At 46.5% G+C, this 16,990-nt stretch overlaps 2 protein-coding genes across 2 annotated transcripts; one reads left to right on the forward strand and one right to left on the reverse strand.

The window, feature by feature from the left end:
- The first annotated feature begins 11,153 nt into the window (after nt 1-11,153).
- wfdc2 (WAP four-disulfide core domain 2) lies at nt 11,154-12,128 on the forward strand. Its single transcript, XM_003963246.3, has 4 exons — nt 11,154-11,361; nt 11,455-11,595; nt 11,689-11,823; nt 11,897-12,128. Exons 1-4 carry the CDS (start codon nt 11,283-11,285, stop codon nt 12,028-12,030), a joined length of 489 nt encoding a protein of 162 aa, XP_003963295.2. The 5' UTR covers nt 11,154-11,282; the 3' UTR covers nt 12,031-12,128.
- A 383-nt stretch (nt 12,129-12,511) lies between these two features.
- Nucleotides 12,512-16,528, reverse strand: pigt (phosphatidylinositol glycan anchor biosynthesis, class T). The gene is made up of 11 exons (XM_011602366.2): nt 16,094-16,528; nt 15,541-15,718; nt 15,315-15,442; nt 15,097-15,197; nt 14,788-14,962; nt 14,365-14,462; nt 14,067-14,223; nt 13,693-13,893; nt 13,443-13,608; nt 13,198-13,281; nt 12,512-13,126 (listed from the first exon to the last, which is right to left on the reverse strand). Exons 1-11 carry the CDS (start codon nt 16,485-16,487, stop codon nt 12,877-12,879), a joined length of 1,932 nt encoding a protein of 643 aa, XP_011600668.2. The 5' UTR covers nt 16,488-16,528; the 3' UTR covers nt 12,512-12,876.
- Nucleotides 16,529-16,990: the final 462 nt, after the last annotated feature.

Here is a 16,990-nt window from a genome sequence, read left to right on the forward strand (position 1 = left end):
AAAATCGAACGGGAAAACACACACACACACACACACACACACACACACACACACACCGCCGTGCTGTGTTTCATTGATCAAGTACAGTATTAAATGTTATTACTCGTCAGGCTTTCTGGATCAAAGGCAATTATTCATAATTCACCTCTCCAAAATCCTGCGGCGCTGCTCCGCGCTACAAAAGCTACGGAGAACATGGAACACAATTTAATGGATTATTTTTTCTTTTTTCCCCTCGTGACACAATGACACAATTACCTTCAAGCTTATTTTCAAGGCGGGAGCAGAAGGATTGGGTGACAGGAGAAATAAGGTGGATATTATGTTCTCTCGTATTTAAGTTTGACAAACTTACAGGCTGCAGGCAAACGTTTGCCAGTCCTCTCTGTCATGGGGGGGGGCAACGCTGTAGCTACAGGTCATCGTTGCCGTGCAGATGAACTAAGTGACAATAATCGAGTTAAGAGGGGAAACAAATGATGTCACAGGAGCGCCGAGTGGAAGGAGACAATTTATTTTCCAAAACAATACACGCCAGGGCGGATCAGTTTTATCGGGAAGGGGGGGTTGATTTTGGTGGCGGTGGGTCTCAGATGTAGCTTAGCCGCGGTGTCATGAATAGCACGGCGGCGTAACACGACGCTACCGGGTTCCTGAGTATTTAAAGCAGCGCGTCTTTTCTCGGACAGCTGATTTAGCTTATTTATCTCTGTTACTGTGACTGTGTGGACTGTAAAAGAGCTACGTGCTACGTGGCTCCAGTCACGCTAACTAAAAAAGGTTAACACCTCAGGTTGATGTGTATGAAATAAATGAAGAAATAAATGAAGAAATTCTCTCTATTTTATTTGTCGTTTAGGTTTAGTCTCAAAGATCCTGCTGGGGTTTTATTTTGCTCTAAAAGTGATATGGGGGTTGAGATTAGCTAAAAAAAAAACTCATGAGAAAACACTGTACATACTAAAATGTTCCATTCAGTCATTTTAAAACAGATATTGTGTCACTTCATTCTCTCTCCATTCATCCTGAAAGAAGCTGCCCCAGAAACGCCACCCACAGGAGGTGGTTAGAAGCTAATTCAGCTAAGCTAGAAACTCTTCCAGTCTGACATTGGTTGATTTCATCGCTCGTGTTAGCAGAAATTAAAGACATGAGACAGATTTTGGGGTTTGTCAGTGTCAGTAACGTGCATGAGCATGGAAGGACACATTGAATGAAGAGGAACGATTAAGTTGACAAAGGTTCCACCTGCTCTTCGTTCGTTTAACTGAGTGACAACATCAGAGAGAAGAGGCTAATTGTGCACCACGATGATTTTCCCCCATAATGCCCAGACGCGCATGTTTTAAAGAGAATCCACGGATCAAGTTTTTAGAACTGCCTCACTGTCTAGCCAGCTCTTTTCTGTCACATTGCACCAGTTAGCATGTAGCCGCTAGTCGACGGCGTGCGGGTGGCGGCTTCGGCCTGAAAAGTTTCCCCGTCTGTAGGTGTGCAGGGAAACTGAAGCCTTTGTTGAGCTGAATATGAGTCACCATCTCAGATGACTCATTAGGGGCATTTTCAAGTCATAGCGAGGCTGCCCCGGCGTAGCCTGAATTCACCACGGCTGGACTGCTGGATCGGCCCATGTCGGCTCTGCATGTTTGTCTGGTTCAAGAGTTGTGGGAGGACAAAATTTCCTAAAATGCAGCCCAAGACCGGCTTATCAATGACAATCTTACGGCTGGTGGGGGGATGTTGAATATGCATTTAACTGCAACAAAAAGTGCGCTGCGTTAAAACAGCTGAAAGGGATACAGGATATTACAGCAAATGATGCACGCTGAACAGCGTCCTTGCCTGGGGCCAGCGCGGTGACTAAAGCGTTTAGCTGTGTTTAAACAGCCTCTACACTTAATGGAAAAAACAGGTTTTGTTGTACAGAAATGAAGAACTAAAAGACAAGGCGTTTGGTCAAGGAAAATGGTTGCATCAGAATCAGCCAGTGCAGCAAAAGGATGTTTGCTGTTGGCGGTTTGTGAGGAAGACGACGTCTTAGATGAGTGTTGTTAATACGCGCTCACGCACGCGCTCGATAGCGTCGGAAATCATCCCGCCCGCTCCGTCGGCCCATGGAGTGTCAGGGTGAAAACGTTTTCTGGGTCAAGCTAGCAGGAGCATGAGAAACGCATTTACTACGCTCACATTTGCATGAAGGCTGTATTGTTTATGATTCATGTCTTTCACTTATAGGACAGACGCGCATGTGGTCTTTAATCTACATTTGCTGCATCACTAGCGTTGCATTATTGCCAGTCTCTTGGTGAAATATCTGGTTGTACCTCAATGAAGTCTCAAATATGTGCTAAATTAGCGAGGCTACGACACCTCCCTCCATCGGGGGGGGGGGGGGGGGGGACCCTGGAAGGGTGTTCCCACGTGCACTGACAGGAACAACACGGGACCTCGCTGTTAGCTTCATTTACTGATGTTTTCTGCCAACACGTACAGTGCGGTTGGGAGTGGGGGGGGGCAGACAACGGAGGGGAAGGGGCTCATTCTCTGCGTATTTTCAGGTCAGTGGCTTTCATCAGACGTAATGGGGGGGGGGGGGGGGGGGGGGGGCGGCGTTAAATTATGAATGAAGAAGCACTCTGGACGCCGAGGACGATGCAGATTATTCATCCCTGCTTCCTTCGGAGCGACTTCACGGCCGAGGGATGAAGACTGAATTACTCTGAGGGGTAAAATAAGTAGATTACAGGCCTGGTATCACCATCTGGATTATGGGCTGGATTTAGGCTTCCCTAAATTCTTAAAATTAAGAGATCACACATTAGTTTGTAGATTTGAACTTTATACGGGAGGAGCTTCACTTAAATAGACGCCTGGTTTTAGTTTTTAACTCGCTGTGAGTAGAGACGGGGGACTATTTAGTCCAGTTGTCCCTCCTGGAGTGTCCCTCACTGCTGTTGCTGGTCTCCGATTAGATTTTAGATTTTAGATGAACAAAATCGGGACGGAACAAATCCCTTATTCAGCCGTGACGATGTGATGATGCTCGCCTAAACTGGTGTTTTTAAACACTAATTTCTCCTCTGCGGGTTGTTTGTCCAGTCTGGACTAACGTATAAAGACACTCCCTCTTTATATAAAAGGTTTATGCTGATTAAAAAAGAATAGACAGAAAAGGTTATCCTCGGCCGATTACAGACCACTGAAATCATAATTCCAAATGTTCTGTTTTTAACAGAGAGATTCTCCTAAATCCTATAAACTGCAGTGTTGTTTTGAAGTCGGAGGGATTAAAAGGTTTGAACTGTGGACTGTTGGGAAAGATGGATGATATCAAATCGCACTAAACGTGGGCGCAGTGGGATCGCCCCGGTTTCTACCACCGCTCCCAAAGACGGCGGTGGAGACTTAAGTTGATGTTTGACAGATGCCGCTCGGTGATTGACAGCTCAGCAATGCTCGGGGGGGGGGGGCCTCCATAACTGAACCGCCGCTGCCGCTCCGGCTGCAGATGACATCATCCATTCAAGATGGCCGCCCCCGTGACCTGCGACTACGGGAGCTTTGTTTTGGTGCAGCGTGAGTAGGAGCGGCATCGTTGGCTCATAGTGGCGAGCTGGTGAAGTTTGAGGAGCGCTCAAATTTAAAAGTGAAAGTGTTGAAGTTCTTCTTCTTTTCTTCTGCTGGCTGCCTGTTTTTGGAGGTAACGAGATGAGGTTTCAAATTTTTCAAAAAACCTCTTCAGAAACTATGAAATCTCAGCGTTTCTTCTTTATTATCCGTTGATATTTATGCTCACCTTTGTAGGGAAAAAAAAAAAAAGGCTCAGAAGAACCCCAAATCCTCCCTCGTGATTATGCAAATGCGTCAGCGAGCGTCTGACCAGAGCCAGATAACAAACACCGATACCGGGAGGAAGTAAATAAGAGCCGGACCCTGTGCCGTTTCCTGTTTGATGGAGGTGTGGGGGGAGAGGGAGGGAGGGAGGGAGGAGTGAGTAGCGGAGGGGGGAGGAATGAGGCTGAGTTCTGATGAGGATGAATAGTGAGGATAGAAGAAGGAAAAAGGTGGAGGAGAGATGGGGAGGGGGGGAAAGGGTGCCGAGAGGGGTCTGACTCCGGCATAAAAGTAAATTCGGATGCATTATTCATGGCTCCCTGTGTCAAAATATCATTTACGTGTGCTGTGTTGACTCATTGCTCGTAAAATGAGAAGGACATGAAAAGAAAGAAACGGTGGAGGAAATAAACAACTCGGGAGGCTTCCTCTATTCTTGGCCTGGAAATAAAATAACAGTAATTTAAAAAATATATATATATCTGGTGTGCTCCGCTTCAACTTATTAGGTATCAATTATTTATGCCCCCTCCCCTGCTGGCTGTTCTTTATCTGCGTAGTAAGCAGCCACCTTGTCAGAGTCTGAGACGCAGGTTTGAAAGAGGACTGGAGGTATTTCAAAACCCTAATGATAAAAAAAATGAACTCATCTCTCTCTCTTGACCTTAAACCCTTGCGCATCATGCATGTGTATGAGGTGTGTATGGGCGGGGGGGGGGGGGCATTTTCACATTTTCATATCAACCACAATCCCTCGTGCCAATGAATCGGTTTCCTGATTTGAATCTGGGCCACAATAAGCAGCTGTTTGTGAGAAAGATGGAACTGTTCCTTTCCCATTTTAATTTTTGTGGGTTTTCCGCATAATGAGTGTTTCTGACATTGGTGCAGGATTATCACCAGGCTCCTCTCTCTCCCTCTCTGGGACTATTGCTTTGACCTGTACAGTACGTCGGCACCACAGCACCTTCTACAGGCGATCAGCGGTACTGCACCACACGGAGTTTTAATCCTGCATCCCAACAGGATGAAACTTGCCAAGTTTGGCCCCACCCGGATCAGTTAGAAGGCGCATTAGATGATTAGCAAGCAAATACATAAAATACATCCATATGACAACAACAATATTTACTAATTGTTACAATTAAAGTTATTGATTTTACTGAATTACACAACTGTGAATACTTCTTCACTTTCTGCTGCCTGATTCTTCCTCCTGTGTGTGTGTGTGTGTGTGTGTGTGTGTGTGTGTGTGTATGTGCGTGTGTGTGTGTGTGTGTGTGTGTGTGTGTGTGTGTGAGGGTAGGGCCACACATGACCTACTCTACTTTTATTTTGATTTATAAGGCCGGTAGAGAGCATCATCATGGAATCGCTTCATCTTCTCTCCTTTATTACACCACATTTGTTTTCATTTTACTCCCCAGCCCCGGCTGAATACATTACAGATTTCCCGTGGGGCTAAGGGGACCACAGGGGACAACAGGATGACGGGAAGGGATTTCTGAGCATGCTTCATCATTAGCTGCATTAGCATTATTTTTGGCTTTGGAATATTATCACGGGATCATCATTATTCTTGCTGTGGGACGCATTTGTCCGAGCTCCGCTGGAGCGCTTATAATCAGGAAAACCATCGCTCCTCATTGCGGTGGGAGCTTTTTTAGGATCACAAACCACCTCAGTTACCTTTTAGACCACACTTTCTGTCCACAGGTAGATGTGTTTGAAACCCCTGTTTCATGCTTTTTGATGATATAGATTAACCAGCACACTCACGTGCACACGCATGTGGTCTGCCAGTCAAAAAGTCAAGACTCCTTCGTTGCCTGAGGCACCAAACCTGATTCAGTCCTGGATACTGAGGAGATGATAATGGCCCAGATGATGGGACGATTGGGTTTAGCATGCAGGGGTCAGCGGCTGGTTAATGCACAATGTTTCACTGTGGCGAGCCGAGGGGGGAGGGCCCGGGGGGGGCCGGGGGTGACGCCGAGACTTGTTTCTGGTCAGTCTGGAAACAATATGAGTCGGGAAATTATGCCCATTCATCATGTTTGTCACATGACTCTGGCATCAGGCGACTTCTGCTCTGCTGAATAATTTCATTTCAAAACTGTCCGTTTTTGAAAAAAGATGAATAATATCATCATTCCTTTAATATCTCTCAAACACACACATGTGCGTGTGTGTGTGTGTGTGTGTGTGTGTGTGTGTGTGTGTGTTACACCCTCACCAGGAGCTTTATTGCACGTTTTAAAGCACCAGTCACGCTGAAAAACTGCAGGCGGCTAATAATACTTGCTGACAGGTCTTCATTTTCCTTCATGTCAGCCGTATTTTTCACATCTTTGGTTCAGTTTTGCAGGCATATCACTTTGCTATTGTGCATCTCTGTCTTTCATCTGCGAAGGGTCTTTCACCACCGCCGAAGAGGCTCAAGGAGGCCACACAGCGAGGTGAATTGCCTTATTTAAAGCTGAAATGGAGCCCCAGTCTTCAACATATGTGCTCAGATTCAGACCCATCTCCCAACCATTCTCCTCCCCTCGCCTCCACTCTCGCTCGGCATTCATGGCCGGCGGTGAAACCGATAGCATCTACATCATTTCAAGGACATACAATAACATCCAGGAGCTCAGCCTTGTTACATGAATTCACAGAGAAAAGGTTTCACCAACATTAGGCCATGATTGAATTCCCAAGGACAAGGGAGGGGAAAAAAGGTGGGGGGTGGGGGTGGGGGGGGGGCTGAAATGGAAAAGGAGGGGTTGAAGCAGGAGCAAGGTGTTTGCAGGGTTACAGAAGTAAGAATGCATCATATTCTGGAAAAGATGAAGCAAATAAAAGCACGCGCTTGCACAGGCGTAACCTATGGAAATCTGAACCAGACCCCCCCCCCCCCCCCCCCCATCACTGTACTGCCCCCCTCAGATCTCTCCGACATGTGTGAAGGTAACAAACAGATTCCTGGCCAGGCTTGCTACAAGCTATACAGTTGGACATGTAAATTGCATGGCCTCCGCACCCCAGGGAGTGAAATTACTCCTCACTGCTCACTGCACCCTGAATAATAACCCTCTGGTTCGCCCTGTTGGAAAATTTCAGCGGATAGCTGTCAATCAAATCAAAGGCAGGCAGAATACATTTACATAGTTACACTACGTTGCAACATTTGAGGCCAGACCGATGAACTGAATCGTAACTGATGGTTTTGATTTGAATATTCCTGCGGCCACGCCCATATCCAGGCAGTTGTTGGGGGAAAAAACTTTTGTTCTGTTGTTATCTGTGTCAGTTACACTTTTTCTAGGCTGAGAATTAATATGTCGAAGTATGGAGGATTTTATTTCTGAGCAAGATGTGACATCTTCCGGTAAACACTCCCCTCCAGCGGTCACTAGCTGTACTGCATCTTGCCGTCGCGTTAAACACATCAATTCCTTTATTGCTGCTAATATTTGCAAAAAGCAATTATTCCACTGCTCTGCCAGTGTAAAAGTTGTTTTAGGTTTAGATTCCGAAAGAAAAAGAAAAATGACATTTTTGAACATTAGAAGTAATTTTTTTAAATGAGTGTAAAAGGTTTTGGAGCGATAGCTGCATAACTGCAGACTATTAGATGAAGGAATGTACACAGCAATGTGTACAATTACCTTTTTCTGTTTCATTTTTACCTCATATACCTCAATACGCTCATTATGAACAAAATCATAATTCTATGCAGCTATTTCAAGAGGATAAATATAATATAGGTTTCTAGGCTCATAGGCACCGAAAAAAACCGAGCTTACAAATATAAGAAGCATAAAAGACAAAAGTAGATGAACCAGGGAGGAAAAAAATCACAAGTTAAGTGCAATTTATGATTATCGCCACTGGGCGGCAGCAGTAGTTTGGAATGAAACTAAATACAGTCAATAAAAGTGATAAAGCAGCTTAATGTGGTATTCACCATGTAAGACCCTCTGGCTTTCCTCAGGAGGTATTTGGGATTTTAAAAACAATTCTAAAAGATGTAGACATTTTAATATTAAATGTACAGTGACGCATGATATGGTGTTTAACTCAATTCAAAGGAAGATAACATCTATATCTAATGATCGCAGAACACAATTAACGATGTCATTCTGGTGGAACACAATTAATGGTGGTGTGGCTCATTGTTGTGTTGGAAAGTCCCTGCAGTGTGGTGCCCATTGTGTTTGGTGTCCAATCAAAATCTGAACAATTCAGAAAATGAACCTCGTCGATAAAGTTTTAAGATCTAAGCGAAAATTGTTCACAGCGACAACAGTCCTCGGTGTTCTGAAGAATCTTGTTCAGTTAGAAATGCTGCATTTCTAGCCATGTTTTTCCAAAGGGAGTGAGCTGATTTTTTCATTGTCCTAATGCTGTTTAAGTTTAGTTTTGAGTCCATAATTACTCTAATATTATAATTACTCCAATATTTCTTGAAGTATTTGTCCAATGATCAGTCAAGTCCAGGAAACCACCGGGCAGGTTGTTTGTTGCCCAAGTCTCCCCCTATCGGGCATTTTAAGTATTTTTAGCTTTTACACCTTTTATCCCATTTACTGTTTTAGTCCTTCAGTTTTTAGCTCCAGTGTTTCCTCATGGTGTTTCCTCATGGGGGCCTGCCAGGCTGGGAGATGTTTCCGGTCTACCGCTGGGGGTGCTGTCCCATTGTCGACTCTGGCCTGGGTGGTTAGGGGGCTCTGTGCTTTGGTGTGGAGCCTCCGGTCTGTCCGGGTCGGGGTGGTCTTTGTGGCGGTACCACCTGTGGTCACGGACCGTGACCTCCCTCGGCCTGGTGGGCCTCCAAAGGTGGCGTCTCCGTCTCCTTCGCCTCAGGTCTCGGTGCCCAGCCATGTCTCAGCTTGTTTGTGTGTGTGGGTGTGTGCGTTTAAGTTTGTGCATGCATATGTGTGTGTGTGTATGTGTGTGTGTCCTTTTTCTTGATTCTCTTGTTCTCTTTGTCGTTTCTATCCTCTGTGAGGCACTTTGTGCTACCCAGTGTTTGAAAAGTGCCATATAAATAAAGATTGAATTGAATTGAAGTACATCAGCCATCACAGTCGGTTCATAAGAGAAAAACCTTAAAATATCTCCAAAAATTCACGGAATTCTGCTTGTAAAAATCACGGAAGAAAATAGTGTGAACTCTTGTTTGCTCTGATTGTTAAATATGTTTAGTTTCAGATGGACAGAATAACAAATTTGACAAATTAGCTTTTTCCAAGGTAGTTTGACCTTGGATACCGATAGATAACGATGATCTGGATGACTGAGAATCTACACAGACAAATTAGCTTTTGAATTTATTTAAAAACTGATTCAAAACTGGTTCTGACGGTAAAGTGATGGTAAATCCTCAGAGTGGACTTGCACCAACAACGTCTGCATCAAAAACCACCTGAGAGAGCTACTTTCTGGAGCCACCAATGCTGATCCAAGGCCTCTGACAAGGACTCAGCTTCTGCCTCTGCTTCATGATGGCTGCCCTTCCTCCACAGCTTCCTCCTCTTCTTCACTCTGTATCTCAGGCCTCCTCAGAGCTGAAGATGGTCCGGATGGGACAGTCGCTGCCCTCGTCCTGGGTGATGTGGGTTCCAATCCCACCCCTGACTCAAGGTGTGTCATGAAAACAAAACTAAACCAGACAGGACACAAAACCAAAAGATCTAATGAAAACTGGAACCACAACAGAAACTCCCAAAGCTTCAAAGACAAAATGTTTTTTTTGTTTTTTTTTAAATGTCAAATCCATAGTAACAACCTATAAACATTCCTTTCATGCTGGCAGAGTTCAGTTTTCCAGGATGTTCAAAACTTCTTTAACAACATCTTACTTTTGTCAAAATGAATATCAAAATCCCCCATAATAACAACAGATCAGTGCATACAGCAGGCAGCAGTTTGCTAAAGCCATTTAAAATATTTGCATTATATTTGGGAGGCCTGTGGATTATTCCTAATATTGCCCAAGAGGAAAAGCTCCCGTGAAGCCCAGGCTGCTTAACAGAGGGAAACGTTCCAGATGACGACAAAATGATCTGGCCGACAGATCCCAAAGATTTAATAAGACAAAACGTCGTGTTCTGTAAACACTGCCCGATTTGCACCGTTGTTGACGCACAACTGGCGTCTGGTGAGATAGCGTGGCTGCACGTTTGTTCTGGTCAGAGCACGGGTGAGTTAGAGAGTAGGTTAGTGGGATCTGTCTCATGTCTGGTGAGGGTCAGGTTAACCCAAAGCCCTGATGGACGCTGCCTGTTCAGTAACTCATGTGACTGAGCTTCAGCGTCGCTGCTCCAACAAGCTCCTCCACAGGTTAGGTTGGTGAATGTGGGGGTGGGGGTGGGGGGGGGGTTGCTGGGTCCTGGAGTGGGACAGTCACTCCCATTCCCTCGGTGATGTGGAGCTGAGGACCATGAGAGAGATGAAGGCTGTCTCCCTGTTTGCTCTGTTATCCTGGGAGCCTATCATTGTGTTCCTGTTTCCAAGGGCATGACGGGGGCTGGCAATCTGGATCAAACCAGTCTGGTTTGAAGTGTTCCCTAAAGTTCCAAACACTACTGAAGTTGTCAATGAACCCAATCTCTGTGGAGAAGCATGCCGAGGTCAGCCAGCTATTCAGGGGCGAATGCTTCAGTCTCTTATTTATTTACTTCCTGGATTCACCTCCGACCCAGTCCGGGCTGGAGTCCATGCTCGAGGCCTGGCGCCGATGCTGTTCCAGTGAGAGATGTTGTTGGAGGTGCCTGGCTGTGGAGCTTCAGCAGCTATAGGAGTCACATGAGGGCAGATTTGCCTCATCGGGGGGGGGGGACGCTCAATAGCTGTGATCCCGTCTGCGTCCGTTCATTCACGTCGGCTCCACATGCAGCAGCGGCTACAGAGTCAATAAACCGTTCACTCTCACGTACTCCGCAGTTCCCCAAAGTAAAGTTGTATTTCTTTTAGCATTCCCCACAAGAAGGCTTCAGTCAACACGAGTATTCCCATAAATATGTGGAGGAATTTCGCAGCAGGTGGGAGAAGCGTCTTTCAGTAATTCCCCTGAAAAATAGCAACAAAAGAGATTGTATTGGCAATTTGACCCCGATATCACACAAGAGTGAGGAACGCCAGCTGGGGCAGACTGTGACTGGAAGTGTGTGTTTTTGAATTTTTCTTTTCACAGAAAGGTTTAGAGCAACAACAAGAAGACACCCAAACACAAACCATGCAAGGACTGAATTCCATTTTTTTTTTAATGTATTTATCAAATAAAAGCCACTTTATCTGGTGTGGAAGGAGATGCACAGAAAGCAGCTGATTGGTGAGTGTGTATATAAACACACCGCCAGGGAGGCAACAGGCAGCAGGACCCAGAAAGCCCGGTCATTCCTTCTGCTACAGTTGATCCCGACAGAGGCGCATTCTTTAGGCACAGAGACGCCGACATGGAGAAACTCTGCCTGCTGCTGCTCACACTCGTTGCTCTTCTGCACTGCAGGACCAGTTTGGCTGGAGACGTCGCAAGTAAGTTTGGCTCCGCCGCCCGCTTCATCTTCACCTTCAGTAGAAAAGTGCACGTGTGCGGGTTGTGTTGGTTGAAGTTTTTCTCTGATTCAGACCATCGCGGACCAGGTGAATGCCCTCGTGAACTCGAGGTGGTGCCATCCAGGATGGGCTGTGAGCATGATGGCGACTGTCACAGAGGGCACAAATGCTGCAAGTTTAAATGCGGACCCGCTTGCGTCCCCCCTATTCTCAGTAAGAGCCGCTCTCATTTTCAGCCTTTTTCTTCCCATCAAACCTTCTGAAAATGTTCATGCCTGTGTATCCATGTCCGCGTCCTCCCCACAGCCGTGTGTCCTTGGAATTACTGGGGCCCTGGACCGTGCATTGATCTCTGCCGCGACGACAGCGACTGCCCGGATCCTGTCCTGTCCAAGTGCTGCTCCAACGGCTGTGGACACCAGTGCACCGAGCCGTACATTGGTCAGAGCCGCGGCAAGAACCCACAGCCGCTCGTTGCAACACGAATAATCTGATTTGTTCTTGTCTCCCACAGTGAAAACGGGACTCTGCGGCCCCCCCAAGGGAGCCTTCATATGTGCGGAGTATTGCGCTCATGATGGGCACTGTCCCGGGAACCAGAAGTGCTGCAGGACGACCTGCGGACACGCCTGCAGCGAGCCCTGCTGAACACACACCCGCGCTGAAGCCCACCCTACAGTCCAAACTTTGAATAAGAATTCTGTATGCATAACAGCACAGCAATAAAGACAACGTGGGCACCTTAAGGGGCGCCTTGTGTTGACTCTGTCAGTTAAAGCCGGGCTGAGGGGGGGAAATTAGAACAATGATGAAATATGACAAGAATGAAGAGAAGGTTGAGAAGATCTACTGGACCTCAGAACTCTCCCACCCAATTCTAAAGCCTGGAGGATCAGAGTTTTTGCAGCTGACGGCGTATGAACATCACTGATGTGGAATGTTTTTGTTTATGCTCCTCGCCGTTGCAGGGCGCCAGGATTCGCTCTCCTGGGGCCTGCCAACAGTGGCTGGCATGTATAAACAGCAGGATGACATTATTATTCAATCATTTTATTGAAGACGTAGAGAAAAGGGACAATCTTAATTGCACACTCACTCCCTCTCACCCCCCCCCCCCCCCCCCCACACACACACACACACACACACACACACACACACACACACACACACACACACACACACATCTTGCTCAAACCCAAGGCAATAGGTTATAAAGACTGGCAGAAACATGCATCAATCAAAGAGTGCAAAATAAATAGAGAGATGTTTCTTTAAAAAAAAAAAATCAACATGGTTTGTGTTTACACGTCGCGTGGCTTGCATCCTTCACACAAATAAGTAGACGTTTTATCCCGTTCGAGAGGCTTCAGAACAAACCCGATCCAACCCAACCTGAGCCCCTGGTGCAGTTACAGCTGCAGCCCCCTGAGCTGTGTCTGGTTTAGAGCACATCCCCGTGCCAGTGTTTGACTGAGTCCTTCCCTGAACGCAGCCTCAGAGCGGCGGCACGCCTCTCATCTTCCGGATCACGTTGGCTATGCGTTTAGCCAGGCCCGGGCTGGGTTCTTCCACCTGGAAGCTGCGGGTCAGTAAGTTGTACAGCGAGCCGTATCCAACGGCCACCACGGTGCAGGTCAGGCAGATGACATTGTACGGCATGCTGAAATCTGGAGTGGGCAGGTTGACCAGCAGGGGCTCCGTGTAGACCCGTGTGAAGTAGGTGGATTCTTCTTTATTTGGGAAACTGCAGGGAGATTGGACATGTGGAGCCGGCACGCAAATGTATTGAAACAACACCGAGAGCCGCGTACTTACAAGCTGCTGAAAAGTGGGCGTTCCTGAGTCATGTTTGTATCCATGGCGACGATGCTGGGCACAAGGGAGCTTATCACGGAGGACCTAAATGTATAAGAAAGGCAGTGAAGCCATTTTAAACCCGAGGAAGTGAAAGAAGAAAACACTACTCTGATTTTCTGCGCGACACGTCTTTATTTCAGACACAAAAACACCTTGAAGTGTTCTTTATTTTTTTTAAATAATTAAAAAGTACGAATGCATACCCGACATAGAAGCCGTGGTTGGGATCAGGAGTGTATTCGGTCCATTTGAGCAGCGCCCGCTCGAACTGCACCGTGACCTCGGTGACGGAAATGGGAGGAAGCTGAATCAGCATCTCCAACAGATGGGGCCTCACGCGGTCCTTGGATGGCTGGTAGTGGATGTAACCTGAGGGAGCCAAAACAGAGGCGCGTGTGAGTGATGCAGCGTGACAGCGGAGCTGCAGAGTCTGGACCTCCCGCTGTGACTCACTGGGCTTGTTGTCCTTTCCTTTACTGGTGACGGTGAGCGTGTGGATGTAGAGGCGCAGGTACCAGGGCACCGACTCCAGCAGCAGCACCGGGAAAGACCTGTACGGGTGGTTGTTGTACATCAGCGTGTGGATTTCGCCCATGTGCAGCCCATAACCGGCCACGTAACGCTCGGCGTGCAGTAGGGGACGCAGCATGTCACCTGCAATAGGAGCGGAGTTAGGAGCTTCACAGGAAATTTAAAGTTTTCTGCTCTAAAATCAAAAGAACCTTGCATCACTTGGCCATAACAACTGATTTCATGTACCCCTTCATGTCTGCATGGTTTATTAAAGCAACAAGACTCCTGGAGCGTCTGTTACTGCTCCTACTTACCCTCGTTGGATTTCCAGCGGATCAGCAGGTTCAGGGAATGTGTCATGCCAAAGGTGCTCTGTTGTTTCAGGTCGTAGACAGAAAAGGTTCGCCTGTCCCCCAGTGCCACAGCCTGGCTCAGCAGAGAGGTGGGGGGACTCAGCTCGAGCTGCTCGCCCTGAATAACAGAAAGCATCACACATGTGGGCAGGAAGAAACGGCCCCCGCAATGCAGCGAAGCTATAAATCTGCACACTGCCGAGGTGGTTCAGTCTCATCCCGGTGGTGCCATAAGCTTGAGACAGGTAAAAGGACAAACCTGTGGGCTGTCGGTGATGTCCACGTAGATCTTGCTGGAGGAGGCCAGTGGACAAGCTTCAGTCAGGGTCCGTGAAAACATCTTAAACAGAGACCACTCTGGAGGAACACATGTTTTAGATCAAATTAAAACACATGACTTCAATCAGTTGCAGCAGATGGTGGTTTTTCATGCAGTGGTCCTGATTATTTGGCACCGATACTGTCCCCTGGTGGAAAGGTAATGCTGCTTTCACGTTACCATAAAAGCAGCTTAAACGCTATTTAATTCCCCTAATTCCTCATTTCTTCAAACTCTCCTCAAAACAACATTAACAACATCCACGTTTCTCTCAGTTGTAGCATTTAAAATCTGTATTTGCTCTAAATGTAACCAGAAATCCTGGTATCCGAATCCATACGTGGAGAGGTGAGTTTTGCTCACCTCTTTTCCCCTGTGCAGAGATGTGGCGGTCAAAGACCACGTTGACTGTTTGTCTCAGCTCCCAGGACGTGGCTTTGCACTCCCAGTCATGACAAATGGGTCTGATGTGGACAGCCTGGGAGTGGAAACTGCTGTGGAAGAGTTTCTCTGACTTCAACAGAACTGCAAGGCCGGCCTGAGAGCACGCCACCACCACCACAAAAAGGGAAAAAAAGAGTAGTTATAAGCATGTACAGATACTTAAAACAACATCACGACACATATTCTGTCTTGTAAGAGGTGTTTGAATAGAGACGAGTTGTCACTCACTGTGGATCCACAAGGCAACAGTTTCTTCCAGGGTGTTAAATTCTCAGTGCAAACTATTTCTCGGGGAAGGGTGGCGTAACGAAGAAAGCGGTGGTCCGTCGCTTCAAGTTCAACACAAATAAAAGAATTACCATTCACGCATGACATGCTGGACAGTTTTTACAATGAGACATTAAAAGAATGTCCTAAAAAGACTAGAAATGTGAAAGGACACATACCATTCCCTACACCCAAAGGTTTGAACGAGGCACTGGGCTGAACGGTGTTGGTGGAGTCAATAAAGTTGAGTGAAGCGCAGAATATCCCCGACAAAACATTGGTCAGCTTCTTCCAAGTCCCATCCACGCTGAAAAGGGGTGAAAGGTTAATCTTTTATGACACATACTGTCCATTATAATAATCCTGCCAGCGACCTCTGTGTAGCCACCAGACACGCGTACTCACTCCGTCACAGAGTCCTGGAACCACACCCAGAGCTCAGTTCCAGGAGGGGCCGGCTGGTAAGGCTGCCCCCACTGCATGGTCCTCCAGTAGCCCTGCGTGAAGGAGATGTGCAGCTCTCGGACTGAGAACTTAGAGATGACCTGGCCCAGAGACTTGGGGAAAAGGCGGTAATGGGACACTGAAAACAACATAACATGGGTTTGAGTTACAGGAAAGAAAACAGGTAACTAGTTATAGATTTGTTAATCTCACAAGGGAGGTCTGTAAATGACACATACAGAGAGAATTAGCAGCACAACTTTTCTCCTGTATATCAAAAAACATTTATTTCATTCACAATGGTGAAAATAATACATGCAAAAGCACACATATTCTCCTACATATCTGTATATCATAATCCACCAAATTTGAGAAATTCATATACAGACATACACCACCACCATACAGTGGAAAAAATACTTTAAATAGGTTACAGAGGCAAAAACTTTGCACATTAAGGCATAATGTTATAAAATCAGATGTAACCTGTAATAAACGCTAGCAGTTAGCTTACCTTTATTTTCTCTGAAATTAGTCTTCCACAGGGTCCGGAACTGGAAGCTGGCATAAATATCCCCAGAATGTAGCGGTCTAATGACCAATTCCTCCCGAAAATCATGCTTTGGTTCTGATACCGATGGAGAAAAGACATTTTCATGGCTTAAACTATCCGGCGTCTCGGTCGCAGCATCACCCAGATCCATGTTCCCGACCTCGGTCTCTTCCCACCGCCCCTCCGCCGCCGGCTGTTCGGCCTTTTTCTCGGCTGTTTCTGTTTGTGGATCAACGGACGCAGAGACATACTGTCCGGCGGGTGCAGTCGTTTCTTGGCTGTGTGCAACATTAATCAATGACAGACTAAAAATACTCAGCAGCACAACCGAGCACCTGCGCCTGTGAGCTGCCATTTTTCTCTTCCGGTGCTGGTTTACTTCCGCGTTACTACGTCACGCATGAAGGCAGCCAATGAGGTGCTTCCCTATGGACGCCTGTAGCGTTGATATGAAGCTCTTCTCCAAGACAAATAAATATTCATATTTCGCAAGTCAATTGAAATATGCAAGCATACGCCTTTTAAATTGAGCAACTAACACTCGTAAAACGCTTCCAATCGAAACATTCAAAATGTAAGTGCAGCCTATATCAGACGTGTCTGTTGCACAATACGCTGTCGATTAACTCTCTCTAGGCGTCTGAGTAAAACGCCTCTGGAATTAATTGCAAAAGTGCAAATAGCCTCTCTTGTACCATATAATCAATTTTCATATTTAAAAATAGCCTGTTTACTAATGTCATCGTATATGCGGGAATTCAATTAACGGCCACGTTTGAATTAATTCAGCATTTATTCCGCCTGATTAATCCCATCAGCATTTCTCGTGGTTGCAGCCCTCAACAACAGATCCAAACG

This window comes from Takifugu rubripes, chromosome 3 (genome assembly GCF_901000725.2).
Source record: "Takifugu rubripes chromosome 3, fTakRub1.2, whole genome shotgun sequence".
NCBI classification, from domain to species: domain Eukaryota; kingdom Metazoa; phylum Chordata; class Actinopteri; order Tetraodontiformes; family Tetraodontidae; genus Takifugu; species Takifugu rubripes.